General features: G+C 36.8%; 1 protein-coding gene across 1 annotated transcript in view; it reads right to left on the bottom strand.

The window, feature by feature from the left end:
• Positions 1–15,617, bottom strand: part of man1a1 (mannosidase, alpha, class 1A, member 1) — a 195,011-nt gene extending 179,394 nt beyond the window's left edge. The window contains exon 1 of the mRNA XM_038272736.1: positions 14,917–15,617. Coding sequence (XP_038128664.1) covers positions 14,917–15,420 — 504 coding nt within the window. The 5' untranslated portion in view covers positions 15,421–15,617. The remainder of the gene's footprint in view (positions 1–14,916) is intronic.
• Between the last annotated feature and the right edge of the window lie 8,941 nt (positions 15,618–24,558).

A 24,558-nucleotide genomic window follows, 5' to 3' on the forward strand; every position in this document is an offset into this window, starting at 1 on the left:
CCACTGGGATCTAATTGGGTCCAATGCAAACATCGAAAGAGCGGACAGTTCTAACATTTTATATTTCTATAACCTATTTTGCTTTAAACACAATGACAAACGCAACAAGCCTTGAGACAGTCATTGCAATTTCAACGTGAAGGTATTTTAAATCAACCTTTTCTCATGTAAACAAAAAGCACATCTTTGGAGAATTTAAAGAAACAAAGAAAAAGCATATTTGAAGAATGTTAACTGTTTTTGCCCAACTTAAATTCTTGCACTGAGAAAACATCAGATTAAGAGAAACAATATTCCAGGACCAGATTGTGCTGTAGAACAACTTGTATAGATTTAGTGAGCTGGCATTGTATCAAATCAATACTGTTAAAAACAGGTAAGCAAACTATTAATTGAAATTAGAAACTGAAAGAAGATAGATATAATTCCTTATGACAATTTTAAAGGTGCCATCACCTGGAATTTTTTTTTCCAAGTCAAAACGTTCATTTGTGTTTAGCCTTGTGGCTTGTTTTGGGGTTTATTTGTTCTTTTCACATGAACTCTTTGTTCAAACCAGAAAAGCTTACAAGGGACACATTACAGACTCCCTTTATTTATGTAATTCATTGAATGATGCTGAAATTAGCCTGCCTTGCTATAACTCCTCCTGATTCCAAACAACAAAGGATTGTAAACACAACCATAGAAAACTGCTAATGTTGCTAACGTCACCATGAATCTATATACAAGTTAAGAAAAGACGTATGAAAAAGGGGGTTCTTAAGAGTTCTAGTTGAATTTACTTATCCTAAACATAATTAAACATGAATTTAAATACAATTTCAGATGGATTATAGATAACAAAGTTCAGTTCATGTTACCTGTGGCAACTAACCCAGTTTTTAGATTAGAAAATCCCTTTATTGTCCCACAATGGGGAAATTCCGCTGTTTACAGCAGCAAGAAGTTTATAGAAAAAATGCTCACACAAATACTTTGTCAGCAATATTCATAACTATAGAGAAAGACAATAATTTTTTTTTATTTATTTATTGAAAGTCTCAGTTGCCCATGAATTATCAGGCAACAAGAAGATGATTTAGACCTGTGATTAATGTCAAGTTAGCCTAGAATGCTGTTAACATTGCTCTAAATATGCCAAAAGCACATCATGATGTAAACATTTAGTCTTTGTTTTAAATTGCAGGTGAAACAAATATCAGATGTTTACATTATACTCGTGTCGTTTAAACTTATTCAGACTATTTTGGGCTGAATTTTCAATGATCTACAGACATTTGCCATGTGCTATAAACTTGTGCTAAAACAATTAATCGAATTAATCTTGATCAATCAATGATTGAAAAAAAAAATCCCCAACTAATTTAGTAATTGATTGATCATTAACGGGTGAGTAGCGTCTCTAAAACATGTCTGTAAAAAAAAAGTGCATTTAATATAAAATAAAATAAAAATCAGTTAATATGTTTTGTCCAGAGCTCATCAAGTGGAAAAGTTTGAGTTTCACCTGATTTAATTTCATGAACAATGAAAGCAGGTATGATCAGATGGCCAAAGGAAGCTTCTGCTATCCGACTATTAATCGAAAAAACTAATCCGTAGATTAATCGATTTGCAAAGTAGTAGTTAATAGCTGAAATCATCCAAATTTTTTTCCTTTAGGAGCCGTTTTGAGTAATCAACATCCAACATGAATAGGAAGGGTGTCAGCAAAGCGTAGCTGGAGATTAGGAAATATCATTGTATCATTGCTACAACCTTTGATTATTAACTGTATAATATAAGAAGTGAAACAGACGTTCGGTGTATAAATAAGGGCATCTTTAGGTTTCAGTTGTCATACTTTGGAAATCTGAGACGTCTATACAAATCTTGTGGCAGTGCACCTCACCCAGAAAACAAACTATATATGCTGGAGTTACAGATGCACAGCGAGATCACACTTGGGCATTGTTTATATAGCTGTAAAAAAGTTCCTTGGGATAGCTTCTCTCCTGCAATAATGCTATTCTAAAACTGTTCAACAAATACAGCAGTTCAAACAGCACAAACAGAATAAACCTGCAAAGCAACCAGAGCTTTTCACAGCACTATACTCAAAGCCACATATCTATAAGAAAAAAAAGCTAATTCAAAACAATTTGAGAAAAACTTTTTGACCCGATAGCATTTTTCCCTTGTGGTGCTATATAAATCTTACCATTCTGTTTCCCTGATCTAAATGTACAACATTGTGCAGCTTCTCGCTGCTGGGGAGGAGGCAGCATCTGTTTACCATTTTCAACAATATGTTAGAATGCTATGTATGGCAACCAAAGGCGTTTCAGTCTTATTTTATATTGAGTTTTTTCCTGTGTTTCCATAGTATTTCAGAACCATAAACATAACAGGCAACTTTTTGTTAAATGTTTATAATTAGGACTTTGAAAAGTCTGTGACATCAAAAAGATCCTTCACTATGATCCGTTCTCAACAGTCTGACAGAAACATGTTATTGAGGGGCAGTTTAGGAGTTCAAATAAAGGAGGTGTTGCGGTAGGCTTGCATTGGCCTCATCCACCTCTATTTTCCTCTTGTTTATCAGTCAAGGTTTTATTATTACCCTCTTTCACTATAAGCCTCGGTGAAAGCCAAGAGACAGGATCCTCCAATGAGCCTTTGATTTTTCAGGGAACAAAAAATATTAAGTAGATATTTTGGATTCAGGTGTCCAGGCTGTTTATTCCTTCCACTATGCCCCCTGTCCTCTGCTGGTAAGAAGGACGATGATGACACACGGCGTGCCGAACAGTGCTGAACAGATCCCTGGGCAACAGAGTCGGCTGGTGACACTGAGGCTTAATAAGACACTGGCATCTCGGTGCTGTATCAAAAAAACTATTATTTAAAAAAGATCCATTTCTAAATAACAGCAGGCCAGCATAGATCAGGGAGAGGGTTTGGGTAGCCGTGTTTGGTCAACACTGGTATTGGTTTACCAAACAGAAAGGGCAGAGAAATCAAATGGAGTTGTAGATTTGCAGACAGGCTGAGTCTGAACACAAAGGTTTCAATTTTAAGAGAGATAAACTGAATGTTTTCATAAAAAACATCCTAAATAAAGGTCAGTAAGTAGCAAATTTATCTTTGCTATGGCACCAAGAAATAATGTTTGTTATATTACAAAAAAAGTTGCAACATATAAAAAAAAGAAATTTAAAAAAGCACAACAACTATTGTTATAGCCCAACTTTCTGATTAAAATAATAGTTGCCACGGATACCTTTAAATACGTAGAAAAGGATCAACCAGTTTTAGTCTCAGTTTTAGTCCAATGATTTCTTACTGATTTATAAAGACTCAGTGAAAATGAGCTGCTGTTAAAAAATACATAAATGTGAAGGTTGTTACTAACGGAAACATATTTATGATTTATTAGTATTAGAATTGTTTTAAAAAGTCAACATGAAAAAGGGACTAAGGAGTTGGAAATGATCTAAAACCAACACTGTTTTAAAGCATTGCTTGCTGTTTGTTTATGCTGCTAAAAAAAAATAATAATAATAAAAATTCATAGTTTTTTTTTGTCCCTAATATCTTTGGGAGGGAAAAATAAGCTATCAGCAATTGCGATCCATTTTTTTTCTGATCAAATCTGATACAGATACCTGGGCTCAGCTGAAATCCAGTACTGATCCTATTTAGCTGTTGAATAAATGAACCACACATCTTACCATGTAATCGAAGGATTTAGGCTTGAAAATAAACATTGTTAAAAAGGTAAACAAATTACCACATAATTAAATGTACTTTATATTTATTATTAACAAACAAGCAGCAAAAAGAAGGATTAACACTTCCATGTCCAATATCAAATTGCCGATATCCGATCCAACTAATTAGCCAATATCTGATCTAGGTATACGATCGGTGCAACTCTAAGGCTACATTCACACTGCAGGCCTTGATGCTCAATTCCGATTTTTTTGTGAAATCCAATTTTTTTTTTTGCTTCGCCGTTCACATTTCAAAATATATGCGACTTCTATGTGATCTCCTGTGTGAACTTCATTCATACAACGCCAGTAACCCGCATGCGCAGTAGAGGACGCAATGATGTCACAGGCCAGCGTGCTCTCTTTTTATAGAAGTAAACATTGATGGTAGCACTGGAGCACATCTAGCGATCTTTCCCAACCATAAAAACACAATCTTTTTAAACTGGTAAACATAAATACTGCTCTTCGAATCATCGTCCGCCATGGTTGTTGTTTTTGTTGCCACTTCTTCATAGCATGACCCCAAACAGTGACCTTTGTTGAGTATTAATGCGGTTCAGGTTGGATGAATGCGACCTGGCCGTCCAGACACAGGTCGCATTTGAAAAGATCAGATTCGTATCGGATCCAGGACCACATAGCCAAGTGGACTGGGTTGCAATGGAAAAAAATCTGATCTTTGTAGTTCAGACTGTCAGGAAAAGATCAGATCCAGGTGGGTGAGTGGAATACTTTTTCACATATCTATTTTAGGGGTGGAACGGTTCACAAAATCCACGGTTCGGTTCACGGTTTCGTGGTCACGGTTTTCGGTGCGGTATATGTTTATTGTTAGCCTGACATGTTGCTGTTAGCATAAACATAACGTGTTGCACAATGCTTGCACACTGTTGCACTTTTATCCACAACTTTCTTTCCACCGTCATCGTAGGTCACTCTAAATGCAAAGTGGTCCCATACAGCAGACCTATAAACTGCTGCTGGCGCGTCTTCCAACTCCTGTTCTTTCCCACTCGCCATACGCACACAATTCTCCACAACAACTGATTTTTTTCTGCTATACCCGGCTAAGCTGCTTCGCTTCTTCTTCTTCTTCTTGTTTACTGCTGGTGGTTGGCTTTGGTCGCAGTACTGCCACCTTCTGCTCTGCAGTGTAAACGCTTCACCTATGAGAAAAAGGAGCAGCGCATGAACCGAACGCAACACACGTGAACCGAACCGAGACAGTCGAACCGAACGGTTCGGACGGTTTTCATAAACCGTTCCATCCCTAATCTATTTATTTATCTTTAGTAGGGATGTAAATAAATTATAGACTTACAATTAATGTATCAATTCTTTGGATAATGCCACTTAAAAGGAATTTCCTATTGTGTTCAGTAACGTTACTGCCATTCACTAGAGTATGCCACTGTTCATTTTAAAGCAGATCCTTACTAATATTTAAAGGGGGAGTGACGCCAGAGCAGAGCCGTGCTAGAGCAGAAGCATGAATCGATCCAGAGTCCATCTGAGATTATTTACACTGTTTTAATGCAATCTGGTATTATTCTAAACATAACAATCAAACTCCTTCAAGTTATAATATAATATTAAATATCGCCAGTTTTGCCGTGCTGGAGGGTGGAGCAGCATCACTTCGTCGCTGAGCTCAGACAATAGAAAGGTTCTATAAAGCTATTGTCCACTTTACTTAAAGAGGGAAATAGTCTGACAGCGTGTTAAAGCAATATACCCTGTCGATAAATTATAGTTATACATCTCTTTACTCTCATTGGTTTAGACTGACCAGTGAATCCAGAGTTTATACATTTCCCGTTTTGTTATAACTTATAAAAAGGTTTGAAGTCCAAGCAAACTTTTATCATTATTCAGTCAGTATTTACCACAGTGAGTAAAGAGTTAAATTAACTATTATATAACTATGAGCACAGTAAATAGTTAATATATAAAGATGTGCAACTTTTATTTTATTCAGCATATAGCAAAAAATATTTAATCCTTAATGTTATGGAACAATCCTCTTGATATAAGAGAAAACTCAGATTATTAGGATCAATAAGATTGATCAACTTCAGACTAATTTATGTATCAATAAACATGTATTTAGAAAAATAAAGAGAGCTTGTCAAGCTTGTAAAGTTACCTTTTTTGTTCTTAATTGCCAGAAAAAAAGTATAACTCTTCCAGTGTGATATCACTGTAAATAATTAATAACTGAACTATATTTTTCTGAGGCGAATCACACATTTTCTGTTTGAATGCAAGAGCTAAGATCTGCCATTAATTACCAGCAGAGAGTATTTTTCATATCTTTTTAATAGAACACATATTTTCGCCTCAAAATGAAGGTTTATATCTAATAAATAAAAGGAGAGTTATTGGTTTAGAAGGCAGTCAAGCTGAAGGAACAACTTATTTTTAACTAAAGCCAGGTTGCAGGAAACCCAGGAGAGGATGCTCAACCATCTCTGGAGGAAAAATAGTCTCTGAATACCTAAAACCATACCCAGCATATCCAATTATCTCTATTCAGGCAGAACATATGCAGCTACAGGTTATTTCACAGTGCCTGTCAAATGTCAGCCACAGCTGTGAGCTTTCTGATCAATAGCTATGACTAAAAAATATTGATGGAGACAAATGGAAAGGAACCCCTGCTGTAACTTTTCCACCACTGATGTTGTTGTAAAGCCACCGACGGCAATGTGTCAATGTTGCTCCAAAGCTTAACATGTTTGTCAAGGACACTCTCCTTATAGATTAATGTCATGTTCATAGTTTATTCACATGTGACTCACGCTTCTTCTAGGTTTACATTCTGTCTCTCTGCCTAATGGGAGATTTTTTTATACTCTTTTGACTGTTTAAATTTTTAGTGACAATAGCTCTGCAACAAACTTAATCTTCCCCATCTGACATCATGTTTACCAAGATCCAACATAGATCACAACTTGTGCAACGGTGACCTCTAGATGCACTTGATCCCCTCATTCAACCATGAATCACGTAGTTGATTGTCTTTTGAGAACAAACCCCAGAGTCTCAGAACACATGGATGAGGAGGTGACCTTAATTTTTTGCATTTGTTTTCATTAATGGTCTGGATAGCGCTACTATGAATTTAGCTAAAACAGATTATTGATCATTATGGAAGCGACCAGAAATGGAAGTGGCTTTAACATCATTTAAGAAGGTGTAATCTAATATGCATAAAAAGTAGTTCAACATTGCATGAAGGTGAGATTGTAATTCTCAAATGGGTTGCTGAATAGTATATTAAACGTAGCAGTGTTATGCCTCCCTCAGGATGCTAGGTCTGAGGGTGGGCATTTACGCTCTCATGTGCAACACTGATTACTGAGATGGGACCCCTGAGGATCTGCAAGGCCCACAGTTATTTTAAATCCTGACTGCCAGCTAACTTTTTCTCCTCTCCTTAACAGGTGCACTGTTAGCAGGTATGTTTACAAGGACATCAGTATTAAAGAAAGTAATAAAGAGCTGATTGAATGTGAGTTTGATGATTCTGTTCGGAAAGATATAGCATTTCGAACCAGACTCTAAACATTTGTTCGCATCGTGTCACTTTAACTGGGGCAAACTGACCTGACTGCATGTATGGGAAGGAATTGTGGAGAAATTTGAAAACTCTGCAATGTCAAAGTGAGTAATTCTGAATTATGTATTGTGAATGTAAACATTATTTGATTCTTAGGTCAATATAAACATTTTCAGCTTGATTTGGACATTAAATTACAAATACATAATTTATTCATGCATACCATACAATCACAATTTCCATCCTTTTTTTTAATAAATCTAGATTCTTAAAGCAAAGTTACCTCAATCAGATCTTTTTATCTGGTTACCTTATGACCAGATTTTATATTCACATGTTGACCATAAATTGTAGGCTATAATAAATGATATATATATATATATATATATATATTAGTGCTGTCAATCGATTAAATTTTTTTAATCGCGATTAATCGCATCAATGCCTGAGTTAACTCGCGATTAATCGCATTTTAATCGCAAATTTTTTTTCTGATTGAAAATCATTTAAATACTCTCGATGACATACAAAAAATACATACAGGCTAGGTTTGTGCCAATGTTCTTTTTTTTTTTTTATGAAAACAGGTCACAGACACTGATTTATGCCATAGAAACATATGGCAAGAAGATGGGGAGGCATGTAGCAAAAAATAACAAATATGTAGCCAAAAAAAAGGCCCTGAAAACAGGCTGATGTAAAAGACAGTCTTTACAGTTAATACAGTCTTTTGAACAAAGACAAGCATTTTACCCTACTGCTATAAAATGTAGTAGAGTTAACATTAGAAGTTAATTAACCAAGATAATAATGAACAATTTTCAATCAATACATCAAAATCAATAGACCGACATCACTAGATGGAGGTAGTCTATGCTCTAGAAAGTTACTTTTCAGCCTCTTAACAAAAATGAGAACACACACCCACCCACCCACACACAGACACACCCACCCACACACACACACACGATACTGACCTGTGGCATACACAGACAGCAAGAGTGCCGTAGCAGATTCCATTTCACCTCAGTAATCTGTTTTGTCAGTGTATTTCAGGTTGCTACTAGTTACCAGACACTCAACTTGTTTGTTGGTGGTGGGGCTTAAAGAAAAGGCACTAGCGTCACCCAGTGTATGAGCGTCTTTTTCCTTGAGGAGCTCCGCTCTTGAAGCCTATGAGAAATGCATACACTGGGGAAAAATAGCCCCGCCTTTCCGCAGGCTGCAGCGGGATGTACTTGGAAAATTGTACCATAAAACCACATAGCGTTAATCTCACGTTAAAAAAAATTATCGCAGTTAAAAAGGCCTCGCGATAATTTTGACAGCACTAATATATATATGAATAACGGCAAAATCCTTCGTCATCTTTACCATCGACAGGCTGCAGCCATGTCTCGAATTCCTCGTTTTCCAGCCACTTTTGATGAAATTTGCATTTTTACATACTTTTTCTGTGCCTCACACTGCAAAAACGATCTAGAAATGAGTAAAAATTTCGTAAATGAAGTGTATTTATCCTTATTTTAAGTAGGTAAATGAGTTAGTTTGCCAATGGAATGAGTATTTTTACTCTTAAAATAAGATAATTAGATAAATGCACTTGAAATAAGATAATGCAATTGTGTTTTTTTACTTTAAATGTAAATTGTCTTGTTCCATTGGCAAAATGTCTCTTTTACCTCCTTAATTCAAGAACAAATGCACTTACAAGAAAAAATTACTTATCTAGATTTCAATTTTTTCCAGTGCAAATTTCTTTTCTGAACATATGGCTTTACGATCAACCGCAAGCAGTTCTACGCAAATATCGCGACATAATATATCTGACAAAATTGTTTTTATAAATGTTTTTTTTTTAAATAAAGCATTTTAAATGCCACGATAATCACATTTAATGCATTTTAATGCCAATGAAGGCCTTAATTGAAAAATAATAATTTAATGACTTTTAATGACCAGCAGAAACCCTGACCATGTTGCAGCCCAGCAGGGTAAAGCTACAGAATAAACTATAACGGTGATATAAGGAGGTGATACTGTGATATCACTCTATGCAGTAATGATTCTCATATAGTTGATGAAACTTAGTTATAGAATATAACAAAAACTTGGTTTATATAGAAATATTAATGAGTTTTTTTTCCTACTACCTGTTTTTATTCTTACATATGGTCTCAATTTTGTTCTGATCTATTCTGAATTCTAAATGAAATCATCTTTAAGACTAGATGGATGAGTGATTCAGTAAATAAAAATCATGTGACCGTCCAATCAGTAGACTGCTGGCCACTATAAAAGCAACATGTGTCCAACTAGGAACATTTTAAGGAGTCAAAGACACCCTGATAACCAACTGGATTTTTCTCATTATTTTATAAAATGTGCACCGGAGAGTATTCCCACCAGCAGCTCTGCCAGGTTATTAACCTCTTATATTTGACTCACTCAGCAATCCACTATCAACTATCCACATAAATGGGCATATTTAGCAAAAATGCACTCTAAAATTCTCATTTTCCAATTAAAACAAATCCAGAATTTGGCCCTACTTCTCTGAAATTAACCCATTATTCCTCAACATCATCTGAAAGAGCAGGCGGGGCTGCCACCTGACACCCCTTTGGGGACTTCAGGGCTTGTTTCCCCGAACACACACTGCAGGGACGTCAGGATACCAGACAAGCAGCAGCTACACAATTTACTGAAATGGTGCCGAGAAACGATATCAGATGACAGGGAAGACGACAATTCCATTCTCTCTGTATATTTTACAACCTGCTCACTACCCATGCCGCTCTCTGGGAATGTGGGGGATGAGTATACAACAGGACATCTGAGCTGGCTTTACAGCAGACTGACATAAAATGGTGAAACCCATCAAACGGGTAGAGCCGCCTGGAGGGAGATTCTACATGCATTCTTCCTCCAGGGCCAGAAACTACATTTTTGTAGAATGTCACCAAAAGACAACTCTAAGGTGTACCAAGTTAGAAACATGATGCAAGTTTTCCAAAAAAATCTTTACAACAACCTTTTTATTTGACCCAGCCATATTTTTATATATATATATATATATATATATTTTTTTTTTTTTTCAGAAAATGGATGTGGTGGAATCTGCAGGCCGAAAAGGCAAGGCTATCAAGACCATGCAGTACAATTATTTTTATTATTATTTATCTATTAAGCTTTTTTTTCTTCTACCTTCTACCTCTAACAAAAAAGGAACAAAGCTAAACCTAATACTAAAAATAGTAGTATAGGTAGAGAAATTGTACATTTTGCCCAGCACTGTGTGACAGACAGCCAGCCTACATAAAAGTGACCCTCTGCGACCTTTTGACGTGGAGCGTGTTAATGACCTGCTGCTGCACAACTGTCAAGTCAGCAGTCTTCCTCATGATAGGGTAAGTCACAACATCACATTTCTTTATTGAATGTATACGTTTTCTGGGGTTTTTTCTGAATATAAGGACTTTTTTTTAGCTGTGGGACATAACCATTGCATCTTCGGAAATGAAAACTTGACACACAACTGTGAGTGTCATATGTAGCATGAAAACAAATTGGATTAATGTTAATGAAGCCATTATTCAAATGATTGTCAGCTAATTCAGTAACTGTATTGCATTAGCTGGAGTACACAGACTCTAAAACAGGCCGTTTAGCGTAGGAACGACCCACTCAGAGCAGGAATTAAGCTAGAAAACAAAGACACGTTAGCATTTAAGTAGAAAAAAACATTTTTTTTTGGAAATATGCTCCATCCAGAACTCAACTAGTGGAAGTTTTAGATTCACCCTAATTCTGAAGTACATGTTGCCATCTATTTAATAATCTATAAAATGATCAATTGACAACATGCAAAGACACATCCCAGCATTTGAAAGGTACTTTAAGGTTTGACACCTTTTACTTAATAAAACTAAAAGTAAACAATGTCTAAATGGTCCAGAGATTTCTCAGCTCAAATATCGTTTACATTTGAGCTTCTAAATAGGGATAGGAAAAGTCTAAATGTGGTTGGTCAAACAGAGACCGAGCAGCGGACATGAAAAAATGAAGTTCAATGAGCTGGACTAAAACTCGGGCACTCTCAATAACAAAGACATTGTCGTTGCTATTCAAGCTACTAGACCGTAAAAATTGTATAGTTAATAAACAAATTCAGGACCGTTCATGTGTAACTGCATCTCTCACCACTGTGACATTAGGATCATGCTGGTCCAGAGTCTCCAGGCTCTTAGAGATTCGTTTAACAATTATATTCAGTATTTACATCATTTTCATACTATGTGTGTCACCTGGCAGTACAATATGTAAATCATATTTGGCTTTCTTTATTCCTAAAGCTTTTGGGTATCTAGTATCTAGCTATAAAACGTCATATTGGTATCACTGTAAAATCACAAGTTTCAGAAAATTAGATTTATTTGAATTCAATCATACTGTATAAAAAGACTAATAGTTTAATGAATTCTGAAATATGTTAGCATTTTTTTTGTTATTAATTAAACAAAAAAAAACAATGAACAGATTAATCGATTTGCAAAATAATTGTTACTTTGAAGAAATACTGCATATATATATATATATATATATATATATATATATATATATATATATATATATGCACGATATTGGGATTTTGGCCGATATCCGATATGCCGATATTTTAAAACTCATGTAGCCGATAACCGATATTGATACTGATGTTAAAGCTGGACAAAAATAAGTAGTCATTGAAAATAGCAGTTTTGTTATCCATTTCTGACACTTTGAAAAATAATATACTCAAATATATTTTCATATGCTGATATCAAATTGATTTTTAAAAACGCGGTATCGATCTATTTTACTTTCAAAATCTCGTGGAATTTCATCGTTCTGTTACAAACTCTCGTGATATTTTTGCAAATTCTTGTGAGATTTTGTCAGTAAAATAGATCGATACCGCGTCAATATATCAACATATAGAATATGGCAAAATTTTGTGATTTTTCGGGGGATTTCGTAGCATAACGATGACATATAGCAATATTTCATTAGTAAAAGAGATTGATATGGTGTTTTTAAATGGCAATATATCAGCATATGAAGATATTGTGATATTTTAATGTATCAATATTTTTCCCCTCATCTTTAGAAGTTTTTAAGTCTGTAAAAAAGAAGTTTTTGAGGAAGAAGAAGTAGTAGTTTTTTTTTAGACTTTAGAAACTCAGAAGCTGATCAAATATCGGGTTAAATATCGGTGGAGTGGCCGATGTCCGATATTCAGTTTTAAGGCCGATACAGGCCAATACCAATAGGGGGCCGATTATATCGTGCATCCCTATTATTTAGATAGTGAAACATTTCAACGGGGGGGGGGGGATATAGAGTGGTTTGGACAGATTCCAAAACAGCTGGTCGGACAATCCAAAATGGCCGGTCAAAGGATGTTTTTTTAACTTATAAAACCTAGCATTGTTGCCCCTCTATGGCTGGGTCAGTCTCATATTTTGCATAACAATGGGAGATATAACGATATAAAAGAGACAGAGAGGAAGAGGGGGAAAAAAATAATCAAACTTCTGCCTACCAATAAAGAAAAACTGAGGCAATAATCAACACAAGCTAAACTAAATTGGGCACTGCCTCAATATAAAACCAAAAATCTCCATGTAAAATGAGTCTCCCTTCCAGCTGCAACAGACAGTGGGGTCAGGGCTTTGTGTAAGTTACATAAAAGCCTATTATCAACAGTGCAGGCCGTTGGTGAGGATATAATGATAAAGGTAATGGTTTCACAACACAGTTTGTTCTTCTTCTGGTTAAATTAGCATAATTTGGATATCACACTCCACCTCAGTATTTTTACCAGCCCTAATTGTCCTTTTATTACAACCGTCTATATTTCTACTGATAACTACTTTCAGGATAATGCACCCTATGAAAAATGCTCAAACCACCTTGCTTTGTTTTAACCTGACAATGAGTTCAATGGTTTCCACTGTCCCCAGTTCTCAAACCCTTTCAGAAAACCTGTGATCAGCTCCCACATGAGGCTGTAAACCTGCAGGTCACAGAAAATCCCTATTTTAACAGCTGATATTAACATAATGTGATTATTCCCCCTCTTTATGTCAGTATCCCAAGTCTTTCCCACTTTTGTTTTGATGGTCAGAGACAGAAACACAAAACAGCTGCATCAGAGCCGCTTTTAGGATGTGGATGAACTAAGGATTGTCATCATGGACATAAAACTGACAAAACTGCTCCATACTGGTGATGCTACTGTGCCAAAATGCAGCCAAACAACTAGATAATGGTTTCCTAAAAACAAAGCCACATAAAATGATAGGGGCACGAGGAAGAGGATTAGGGCCACTGAAAAAAAAAAAAAAAAAAAGTTAACTGATTTTTAAATTCAATTTCAGTATAATATGACAAGACAACTTTTTTCTAACAATTCTGACTTTAATCTCAGTTTTCTGACAGCTAACAAACCTGTTAGCATCAAGCCATAGACATTACTGTTTTAGAGACTAGCTCTCTTGTTTTAATCACCTTCTGCTCTTCCATCAATGAAATAGCATTACGGGGGACCCCTATGGCACGTAAAAAGTTCACTAATTGCATCATTTTCCACCAATGTGTTACTGGCCCTCCCAAAAAACTCACATCTTGATCAGTGAAGCTGAGTGCTCCCACATCTCTACCTTCATGGTGCCAATCTACATTAAGATCCAAAATTCTGAGATTAAAGTCAGAATTCTGAGAAAAGGGTCAGAATTCTGAGTGAGATTAAAGTCAGAATTTTGAGATTGAAGTCAGAATTCCGAGTCTAAAGTCAGAATTCCGAGATGAAAGTCAGAATTCCGAGATGAAAGTCAGAATTCCGAGATGAAAGTCAGAATTCTGAGATTAAAGTCAGAATTCCGAGATTAAAGTCAGAATTCTGAGAAAAAGGTCAGAATTTTGAGGGAAAAGGTCAGAATTCTGAGAAAAAAGTTGGAATTCTGAGTGAGATTAAAGTCAGAATACAGAGAAAAAAGTCTGCATTCTGAGAAAAAAGTCAGAATTCTGAGAAAAAAAGTCTGAATTCTGAGAAAAAAAGTCTGAATTCTGAGAAAAAGTCAGAATTCTGAGAAAAAAAGTCTGAATTCTGAGAAAAAAAGTCTGAATTCTGAGAAAAAGTCAGAATTCTGAGAAAAAATTGGAATTCTGAGTGAGATTAAAGTCAGAATACAGAGAAAAAAGTCCGCATTCTGAGAAAAAAGTCCGAATTCTGAGAGAAAAAGTCCGAATTCTGAGAAAAAAGTTAGAATTCTGAGTGAGATTAAAGTCCGAATTCTGAGATGAAAGTCAGAATTTTGAGATAAAAGTCAGAATTCTTAGAAAACATGTCAGAATATTAAACTGAAATAACATTTAAATATCAGTCAACTTTTTTAATTTTTTCAGTGTCCCTAATCCTCTCCCGTATGTATGCGCATTGCCATTATCAGTGCCCCCCATCTGGACTCCCCCTTTTAAAAACTTTGCAGATGCGCCCCTGGTTTGGTGGAAATTCATTTTCCCATTAACCAGTTGAATTGGTTTCCTTACCTCTTTGATTTTAGCCCGTCTCTCCTTAGTTTCGGGGTCCAGCGGTTCGTGCCCAGTGGCTCCGGGCGGACGGTGGTACTCAATGATGGGGATTTTATTCACATCGTTCCCAGCCTGACCCGCAACGTTAACTTTCCTCTTGTCGTTCAGTATGTCCCGCTCTATCTCCTCGGGTCGCTTCTGGAGAGTGTCCTTGGCCTCCAGCAGCGCCTTTTCGTGGTCTTTCTTGATCTTAGCCAGGACCCTGTCGTCGCTTCCAGCCGAGCCGGAGTAGCTGCTCTCCGGACCGGTGCGGGTGTTGGTCTCCACCGCGGTGGAACGGAAGAAAACTCCGCTGAGCAGCTTCGATGAGTCCGGCAGGAAAAAGATAGCCCCGAAACACAGAGTGATAAAGGCGCTGAACACCAGGAGCAGAATAAATTTCTCTGTCAGCCTGAAAGAAGTCGGGCTGGCGGACTTCCTATTCGGCGGAGCGGTGAAAGGTAGAAGAGTTGCGACTGGCATTTTCCTTTTTTTGCTTTAAACAACTCGAACTAAGAAGAAAATAAAATATTTTAAACAACCTGTTTACCTCAGTTTAGGCTCAAATTGAGTTCATAACTGTGACAAAACGCGAAGTAGAAGGTTTAAAATCCCCAGTGAAAAGTTGCAGGAAGGAGCAACTGTCCATACCGATGCCTCTCCGCAGACAGACCGAGTCCAACGGCTCACACACTCAGGAAGCAGAGCCGAGTGGGCGTGGCCATAACAGCAACAGACAGTAGACAGGAGCCAATCAGAATCCGCCCTGTCAATGGTGGGAGCTCCGAGGGGCGTGACCAACACACGGGCGAACAGAAAGCGGTCAGAAAGTAAGAGATAAATGAAAATGTAGTCACCTGTGGCCAGAGGCGTAGCCAGAAAATTTTAATAAGGGTGCCCTGGAAATAACCAACGTACACTGAGGGGTGGCCAAAAGTAGATAGGCACCAAAACCTCAAGTTTAATCTCTACTGTTCAAACAGGAAAATTAACAAGCAAAACAATCATATTTTCAAAATAAAGACATACTATACTTTCCTACGGACTTTGCTAACGAATATATTCAAATATATGTGCTTTCTACATAAAAGGTATATTGAATAAAAATTTTTCAGGTTTGAGTTTTGGGCGAACGTCTTTTCCGTTGTCATTACTTATCTACTTTTATCAGTAATTATTCTGCATCAAATTGATATTCGCAAATACCAGTATCTACATAAATTAATCATTTAAGAAGCTTTTATTAAAATAGTTATTTATCTATGATTTCATTGAAGACTCCCAGATGACCTGTAGAGACGCATAATTTTCTCCTTAGCCCATAAAACACAAAATCTAGTTCTCAAAAAGCATGAATTCTGTACTTATTATCTTTAATGTTAGTATATTAATGTGCAGAATTTACCACAGTGTTTTTCTTGTCAAGTAATTGTTAATATATGAAAAATTAAAATGTTTTGCCACTATCTGTATTACAGGGAAATAAATGGTAGGGGTGGCCACAGGGGTGGGCAGTGATTGGCTAAGGGTTGCCATGGCCACCCCTGGCCCCCCATCTAGCTCCGCCCCTGCCTGTGGCATGTTTTAAGTTAAAAAATGTAGGGAGGAAAATACATTTTATTGATTCAAAGCTACTATGGGATAATTCAAAAACATCCCATAGTAAGTTAAATACTTCTATCTTACTTTTATTTTGTACAATTTCATTTTTAAATTCTTATAATACTGGTAATTAATTTTGTAATAACATTTTTTATTGACATTCAAAACATCTATTTTTGTGAACCTACAAGAAAACAGCATATTATATGTTACACTAAGTACTGAAACGGTAAATAACATCCACAAAAAACAAAACAAACTCATCTTATAGGGTCACACAGAGACACAAAATAAGGTTAATTTTATCTGAATTGAACTTTTAACATGTAGATTTTAAAGTTATTTTATTGTATGTCGACTTAGATTTAACTCGCCTTCTGTCTTCAGTGTAGTTTTATCATTTTGCTGTTGGTTTTAAACTGCTATCATCTCCGAAATGAATTATGGCTGAATATGATTTCTATTTTTGGCTGTCACAAAGTTACACCTCAATTAACCATTAAAGTACTAAATGGTGAAAATAATTGCCTTGCTTCTACATGCTATTTTCTATATAAACAAAAATATTGTCTTGGAAGAGTGTTTACAAACTTCAACTGTTGATATATATATATATATATATATATATATATATATATATATATATATATATATATATATATATATATATAGGGCTGGGTAAAAAAATCTATTTCATCGATTTAGCATCAATTCCTTTACATTTTTGCAAAATCGATGCGTAGGGAATGAGATCGATTAGGTTAATAGTGACGCGCGTGACATTCAAATGAGCCGGCGGGTGCAAATGCCGACCCAAGTAACACAGTGCCCAACTGAATCTGATGTCTGGAACCATTTTGGATTCAAAACAGCTAAAGATAACGTGCTAGATATGTGACATTAAAGGTATACTATGAAACCGGTGTTGATTTTCCAGCGAGGCTCCCCCCAGAGGGCGAAAGTAAAAGTGCACTGTCGTAAATATGCTCAGCTGTTCTCCTGGTTTCTCCGTCAAGCCAGGCGCTGTTGTTTTGAGCTTAGCAGACAGGCGAACGCAACGAATCACCATGTCTACTGCGGTAAGTGACTATTTTGTTCCAGTTTTCGTGTTTGAAAATTTAGCATGTTTCCGACATGGGCTTTCGCTGTTTTCTCGCTGGTTCCGCCATGATAACTGCACAAATATCGCCACTGCGCTAGCAACGAGCATGCCTTTCACTGGGGGCATGTAGCAGTTCTCCCGTAAAGCAAGACCGACTCTCGCGATGCACGAGACTTCTGAGCCTGTGGGTGCGGGCCGAGGGCTCCTGCTATTGCAAGTACAGTATTTCCCCTACAGACCACCAGGGCGGCAGAGAAAACCTTTGTTCGACCTGAAATGACTCGTTTAATCATCCAAAACATTATGGAACACATTAATTAACTGAAAAATGTTGCATAGTATGCCTTTAAGGTGACTTCTCACTACATTGATAATGAGTGGCGCCTCACATCTCGTGCTACAGACCATCAAGATTACTTCAAGCCAGACAGCTGCAAATATAGCCAATAGGTTGACTGAAGACACAAACAAATGGGGGCTGATCAGCAAACACCCTGTAGTTGTTACAGACGACACTGCAAATATGGTTTGTGCAGAGAAGATAATGCAGCTCATGCATGTCTGTCACGTCCGCTTGCTCGTGTGAGGCTCCACTTTTTCACTTTTCACAAACACTTTTGTCTGATTTACAAGTTTGCAATTTGTGTTTAATATGACAGGAAAAAATAAAATACATGAGTACATTATTGCAAAAACAGATTGAATCGAAATTAATCGATTTAGAACTGCTCTAATTAAAATCAAATCGATTCAGGACTTTGGTGAAAATACCCAGCCCTACTCTTGACTATTGAGCCAATGTAATGAGTACATTTCTTCACTGTCAGATCAATAAAGTCAATCAATCAATCAAACATTTTTTTTTCAAAAAATTTTGGATAGTTACAGAGGTAAATTAGTTACAGACAAACATTTCGATCTTCATTGATTACTGGATAGTTGCAAAATGTGAAACCATCATCATGTGTTCACTCTTTGACCATGTCTTATGACTTGTGATCAATTCTTTCACCTGGTGAATTCTTTAGGAATGAGATTTTATTTTATTAGGAGTTTTACTGATTAATACTGTTAAGTATAGTTTAGGATATGTGATACCATGTTTCCATGCATGTTTCTCCTCGTTAAGTCGTATGATATTAATGTTCTCTAAGAGACATGGAAATTTGGAATAAACATCTCGAGGCCTCTGTCAGAAAAATGAAAGTAGAACATCACTGGGTATATCTCTAATTGAATTAAATTCAGTTTATTTATAAAGCGCCAATTTACAACACATGTCATCTCAAGGCCCTTTACAGTTCACCAGATCATATAGTCAAACTCATTCAAAGTTTTCTATCTAAGGAAAACCAGTTTATTGCATCGGCTCATTAACTTGAAAGCAATCCATCACACTAAGCATGCTTGTAGCGACAGTGGAGAGGAAAAACTCCCTATTAACAGGAAGAAACCTCCAGCAGAACCAGGCTCAATGTGAGCAGCCATCTGCCGAGGCCGACTGGGGTTCAAGGAGACAAAAGCAGAGATACAAAAATGCTCTACAACATATGACTAAATCAGACCAAAATAATCCTTCTTTTATTGCCAAAAAAAATAACAAAACCTCCCAGCAATCATGTATTTCGGGGTCACATAAGAACATTACTCAGGCTAGTTAGGTACTAAGTGGACCATGGCTCTTAATGGACTTTTGCAATGGACCCCTTTGGGTCGACTTAATACAGTAGTTCCTACACCTTCCTCACTGAGCTCCCCTTTGTTTCACAAGAAAGCCCCCCTCTCGATTACCCCATGTTCATTTTTTTCAACCTTTTCAGTACTTGAACATGTCATGTTGGGTTTAAGGTGTCTAACCCACATGCAGAACACTCAGAGGCAGGAGAAAAGTTCAAAGATTTATTGATGAGATTCAACACAACAAATGAACAGATCAAACGGGAAACTCGTTTGGTCACGAGTGGGTTCAGAAAAGCACACTGATTAATCAGATCCAGGACTGGTCACGAGTGGGTTTACTGCAGAGGGGGACAGAGGAGTTAGTGGAGATTCCAGGTATTTTGCAGGATGTGAGTGTGCAGGGCTGTACCTGTTCTGGAGTAGAGCAGAGCGGCTGAGACGGGAAACCTTGAGGGTCCAGAGGCTGTCGGCAGGCTGAGGGCTAGGCGGAGGCAGAGCTAGTTAGAGTGCTGGCAGATCACAGATTGGGGTTTCTTCCCACAGTCTTCTGAGAGCGGGCAGGCAGATCTTAGACAGGAATAATTTCTCCAGAGTTCTTCTGAGACAGGCAGATCACCGACAGAGAAACTCTTCAGGGTTTCAGGTTTCAGGCAGGTCCAATCTAGGAAGCAGAGAGGAGAAAAACAGATCAGGTTCAGGTTTTCAGGGAGTCAGAGGTTCAGACAGGCTGGTTGGCTCAGGCTTGCTAACCGTTACTGGCAAACACTCTGGCACCGGAGAGAAGTCCTCTGCCTCCTTAAATACGGATCTCCTGATGAGCAGATGAGCAACAGGTGGTGCAATCAGCTCCGGCTCCAGGAGATCTCGTACGCCCTCTGGTGGAGAAAGTGGACAGACCTCCAGATCCCAACAGTCAACCATGTCACATTATTCCACATATTGCAATGAAATAAGCTACAATCTCCTTTAAATTACAAATTTAATACATGTTTATTTCATGTTCCACAGACACTACTGTTCAAAAGTTTGGGGTCACCCAAACAATTTCGTGTTTTCCTGAAAAGTCACACTTATTTACCACTATATGTTGTGAAATGAATAGAAAATAGAGTCAAGACATTGACAAGGTTAGAAATAATGATTTGTGTTTGAAATAAAACATTTTCTTTACATCAAACTTTGCAAAGAATCCTCCATTTGCAGCAATCACAGCATTGCAGACCTTTGGCATTCTAGCTGGTAATTTGTTGAGGTAATCAGGAGAAATTACACCCCACGCTTCCAGAAGCAGCTCCCACGAGTTGGATTGGTTGGATCGGCACTTCTTGCGTCCCATACAGTCAAGCTGCTCCCACAACAGCTCAATGGGGTTCAGATCTGGTGACTGCGCTGGCGACTCCATTACCGATAGAATACCAGCTGCCTGATTCTACTCTAAATAGTTCCTGCACAATTTGGAGGTGTGTTTAGGGTCATTGTCCTGTTGTAGGATGAAATGGACTCCAATCAAGTGATGTCCACTGGGTATGGCATGGAGTTGCAAAATGGAGTAATAGCCTTCCATATTCAGAATCCCTTTTAACCTGTACAAATCTCCCAGCTTACCAGCACCAAAGCAACCCCAGACCATCACATTACCTCCACCATGATTAACAGATGGTGTCAGGCATTCTTCCAGCATCTTTTTATTTGTTCTGCGTCTCAAAAACATTCTTCTTTGTGATCCAAACACCTCAAACTTGGATTCATCCATCCACAACACTTCTTTCCAGTCTTCCTTTGTCCAATGTCTGTGTTCTTTTGCCCATCTTAATCTTTTTCTTTTATTGGCCAGTCTCAGAGATGGCTTTTTCTTTGCCACTCTGCCCTGAAGCCCAGAATCCCGCAGCCACCTCTTCACTGTAGATGTTGACACTGGTGTTTTGCAGGTACTATTTAATGAAGATGCCAGTTGGAGACCTGTAAGGCATCTGTTTCTCAAAATAGAGACTCTAATGTACTTATCTTCTTGCTCAGTTGTGCAACACGGCCTCCCACTTCTCTTCCTACTCTGGTTAGAGCCTGTTTGTCCTCTGAAGGGAGTAGTACACACCGTTGTAGGAAATCTTCAATTTCTTAGCAATTTCTCACATGGAATAGCCTTCATTTCTAAGAACAACAATAGACTGTCGACTCGAGTTTTAGATGAAAGTTCTCTTTTTCTGGCCATTCTGAGCGTTTAATTGACCCCACAAATGTGATGCTCCAGAAACTCAATCTGCTCAAAGGAAGGTCAGTTTTGTAGCTTCTGTAACGAGCTAAACTGTTTTCAAATGTGTGAACATGATTGCACAAGGGTTTTCTAATCATCAATTAGCCTTTTGAGCCAATGAGCAAACACATTGTACCATTAGAACACTGGAATGATAGTTGATGGAAATGGGCCTCTATACACCTATGTAGATATTGCATCAAAAACCAGACATTTGCAGCTAGAATAGTCATTTACCACATTAGCAATGTATAGAGTGTATTTCTTTAAAGTTAAGACTAGTTTAAAGCTATCTTCATTGAAAAGTGCAGTGCTTTTCCTTCTAAAATAAGGACATTTCAATGTGACCCCAGACTTTTGAACGGTAGTGTAATTTATTGAAAACAGGAGAATGGAAAATGGGTAATTTATTTAACGCCCCCTGCTTCACATGAGTAAAACACTGTCTTTACTGAGTTAAAGATGGGTATCAGGAAGTTTCATTTAAATGAAGAAAAACCAACATTTTTAAATCTCACGTCTGACCAAGAAAATTTCTCTTTTCTTCGACTTTTTTTTTTTAGAATTAGATTTAGACTTAGACAGATTTTATTGTCATTTTGTACACAAAGTGTATACAAAAATAAATGTCATTTGGTTTATGTTTTCAAAATGTCCTTGTTGATTTGTTTTTTTATTTTATTTTTGCCATATTTATGCTTTTATATTGTCAGAAAGATGTTGCCTTGCAAGCTGAATTCCTTTGTGTAACATTTTCCATTTTATTTAACTGTTTTTTTGTTCATTTTAGAATTATTTTCATGTTTTTCTTCTCTTTCTGTTTGTGTCTTTGTGTCCTATTTCATCTCTATCTGTGTTAACTTCTCTCTTTCTGCTTCCTTCAACATTTAAGCTCACTTTTATCAAGCTTAATCAGCTCCCTGTGTCTGCCAATGGCACTTATGCTTCTTAACTGTTTCACCTGTTATTTGTGCTCCTGGTGTATTAATCATGGATTGTGCCATTTCTATTCTTGTCTATCTCTGTTTTATATTCGGCACCATTCCTGCTGCTGCATGTTACTGCCTGTGTCTTCATCCATATTACATGTTCTGATTTCTCCTTGTGCTCTGTAAGATGGGTTTTTCTTTTGTTTTCCATTTTATGTTTTATTCATTTATTTTAGTCTGTCGGCAACACAATTTTAATACCTCCCAGGGCAATTGCCCAATTTGCCTATATATGCTCCATCTATTCCATCCTTGCACCTTAGCGTGTCTTAATCATGGCTTCTTTGATTTGAAAATAAAAAAAAACGACATAAGTTTCTAGTGGTATATTCACTATCCAGTCTGCATGTAGGAAAAATGAACAGAATGAGAATACTGATAACTGGATGGAAACAAAAGTAAAAAGCAGATTTACCACTCCTACCTTAATTTCTTGCTGGTTTACCCTTTGGTGACTTCCAAAATAAAATTTATTCTTTTGACCTGGTTATTTCTTTAAGAATGAGGATATATTGTTTCTCAGGCCTGTTAATCTGCAGATTATCTGGAGAAACAACTTGAATTTCTCTGCTTCTTCTTGTACATCTTTCATACATGTATTACTTATTCATCCTTAAAACAATAACTATTTATTAAATGCTATATTTTTTAGAAACTGCATTTTTTTAATTTGAAAGTTTTTTTTTAAAAATAGCCCAAAGGATATTTTTGTATGGTGTACTTTAACCGCATCCATCACATAACCAGCTTTTTAAGTGTAAACTAGAAAATATGCATAAATGTGGAATTTTTATAGAGATTCTTTTAAAATAAAAAGATATTTACATATAACATCTTTTTGTTTTAGGGTAGTTGGCTCTTGCAAAATGATTTCTAATTTGGAAAATGCCAGAGAAAAAGGAATTTAACAAATTACTTTAGATAAGCTAGTTCATAGTTAGGCATCTTTACATGTCTGAAGGGTCGACATTCATTGCTTCAACTACTTGCAGGTATGAGCTTTGGAATGCACGGTGATCATAGAGAATAATGTGGTTTTAAAGAGTGTGCCTATAACAGCAAAACAAAAGCAAGATACATTCTGAGAATGTTTACTGATACTTGCTAAATAGCATTATTATCCACTAAATCAAGTTCTCGTGGCTTAAATGCCATCAGCAACAAGGAAGTTGGTATTTGAACAGTAAACACTGCAAGAAGCTTGTGGGAAGATGTCCAAAATGCTTAATTCATGTGTTTAAACTTACTTATAAGAAAAGTAATACGATTATTTTCAAATTAGCTTGCCAATTATTCTGTCACTTAGTAAATAAGAATACATTTGGAAATCCTGACCAATCTGCTACAGGTAGTTTTTTCTTATTTATTGTTGCACAAAATACCGTAAGATACATTTTCTTTATTATAGTTGTGTAGACATTTAGTTTAAACTTAGTGTTACAGGCTTTTAGAAAGAAGAGCTACACAAAAAGCAAATGCCAAAAGCGGATGCATTATTTCTTTCAGTGTAAATTTGTTAAAGTGGTAGAGGTCATACTTAGCAAATAATAAGCTAGACCCAAATGCAGATATTAGCAGAAAGTGATTTAAAGAAATACCTAGAAAAGACAGACTTAATTATCTCCGTCTGAAGTCATCTAATTGCTAAAGAGTCTTTAGCCAAAATGGAAGTGTGATGTCATGATAAGGGCTGTCCAAATACTGCTGACAGTGGGGAAGGAGGTAGGAAAAGGAGCCTGTATGCCTTCTATCGTTGTTCATTTAGCATAAAGAGCCTCAGGTCCCTCACTGGCACTAAGAAGCAGAAGGAATACCACAATCTTTTTCTATCTCATGCAAAAGAATGAAAAAAAAGATTCCGCACTACTACTATTTACAGCAACATTAAATCTTCATGTGAACTCTCTGGCCGTGTAGCTGTACACGCCTTTATGTTTTGGTTTGTGTAAAGGAGAGATTCAGCAGTTCTTTTTCAAAAGGCAGCAATCTTGCATTTC

This window comes from Cyprinodon tularosa, unplaced genomic scaffold (assembly GCF_016077235.1).
Source record: "Cyprinodon tularosa strain WSP-4 unplaced genomic scaffold, ASM1607723v1 ctg84, whole genome shotgun sequence".
NCBI classification, from domain to species: Eukaryota; Metazoa; Chordata; class Actinopteri; order Cyprinodontiformes; family Cyprinodontidae; genus Cyprinodon; species Cyprinodon tularosa.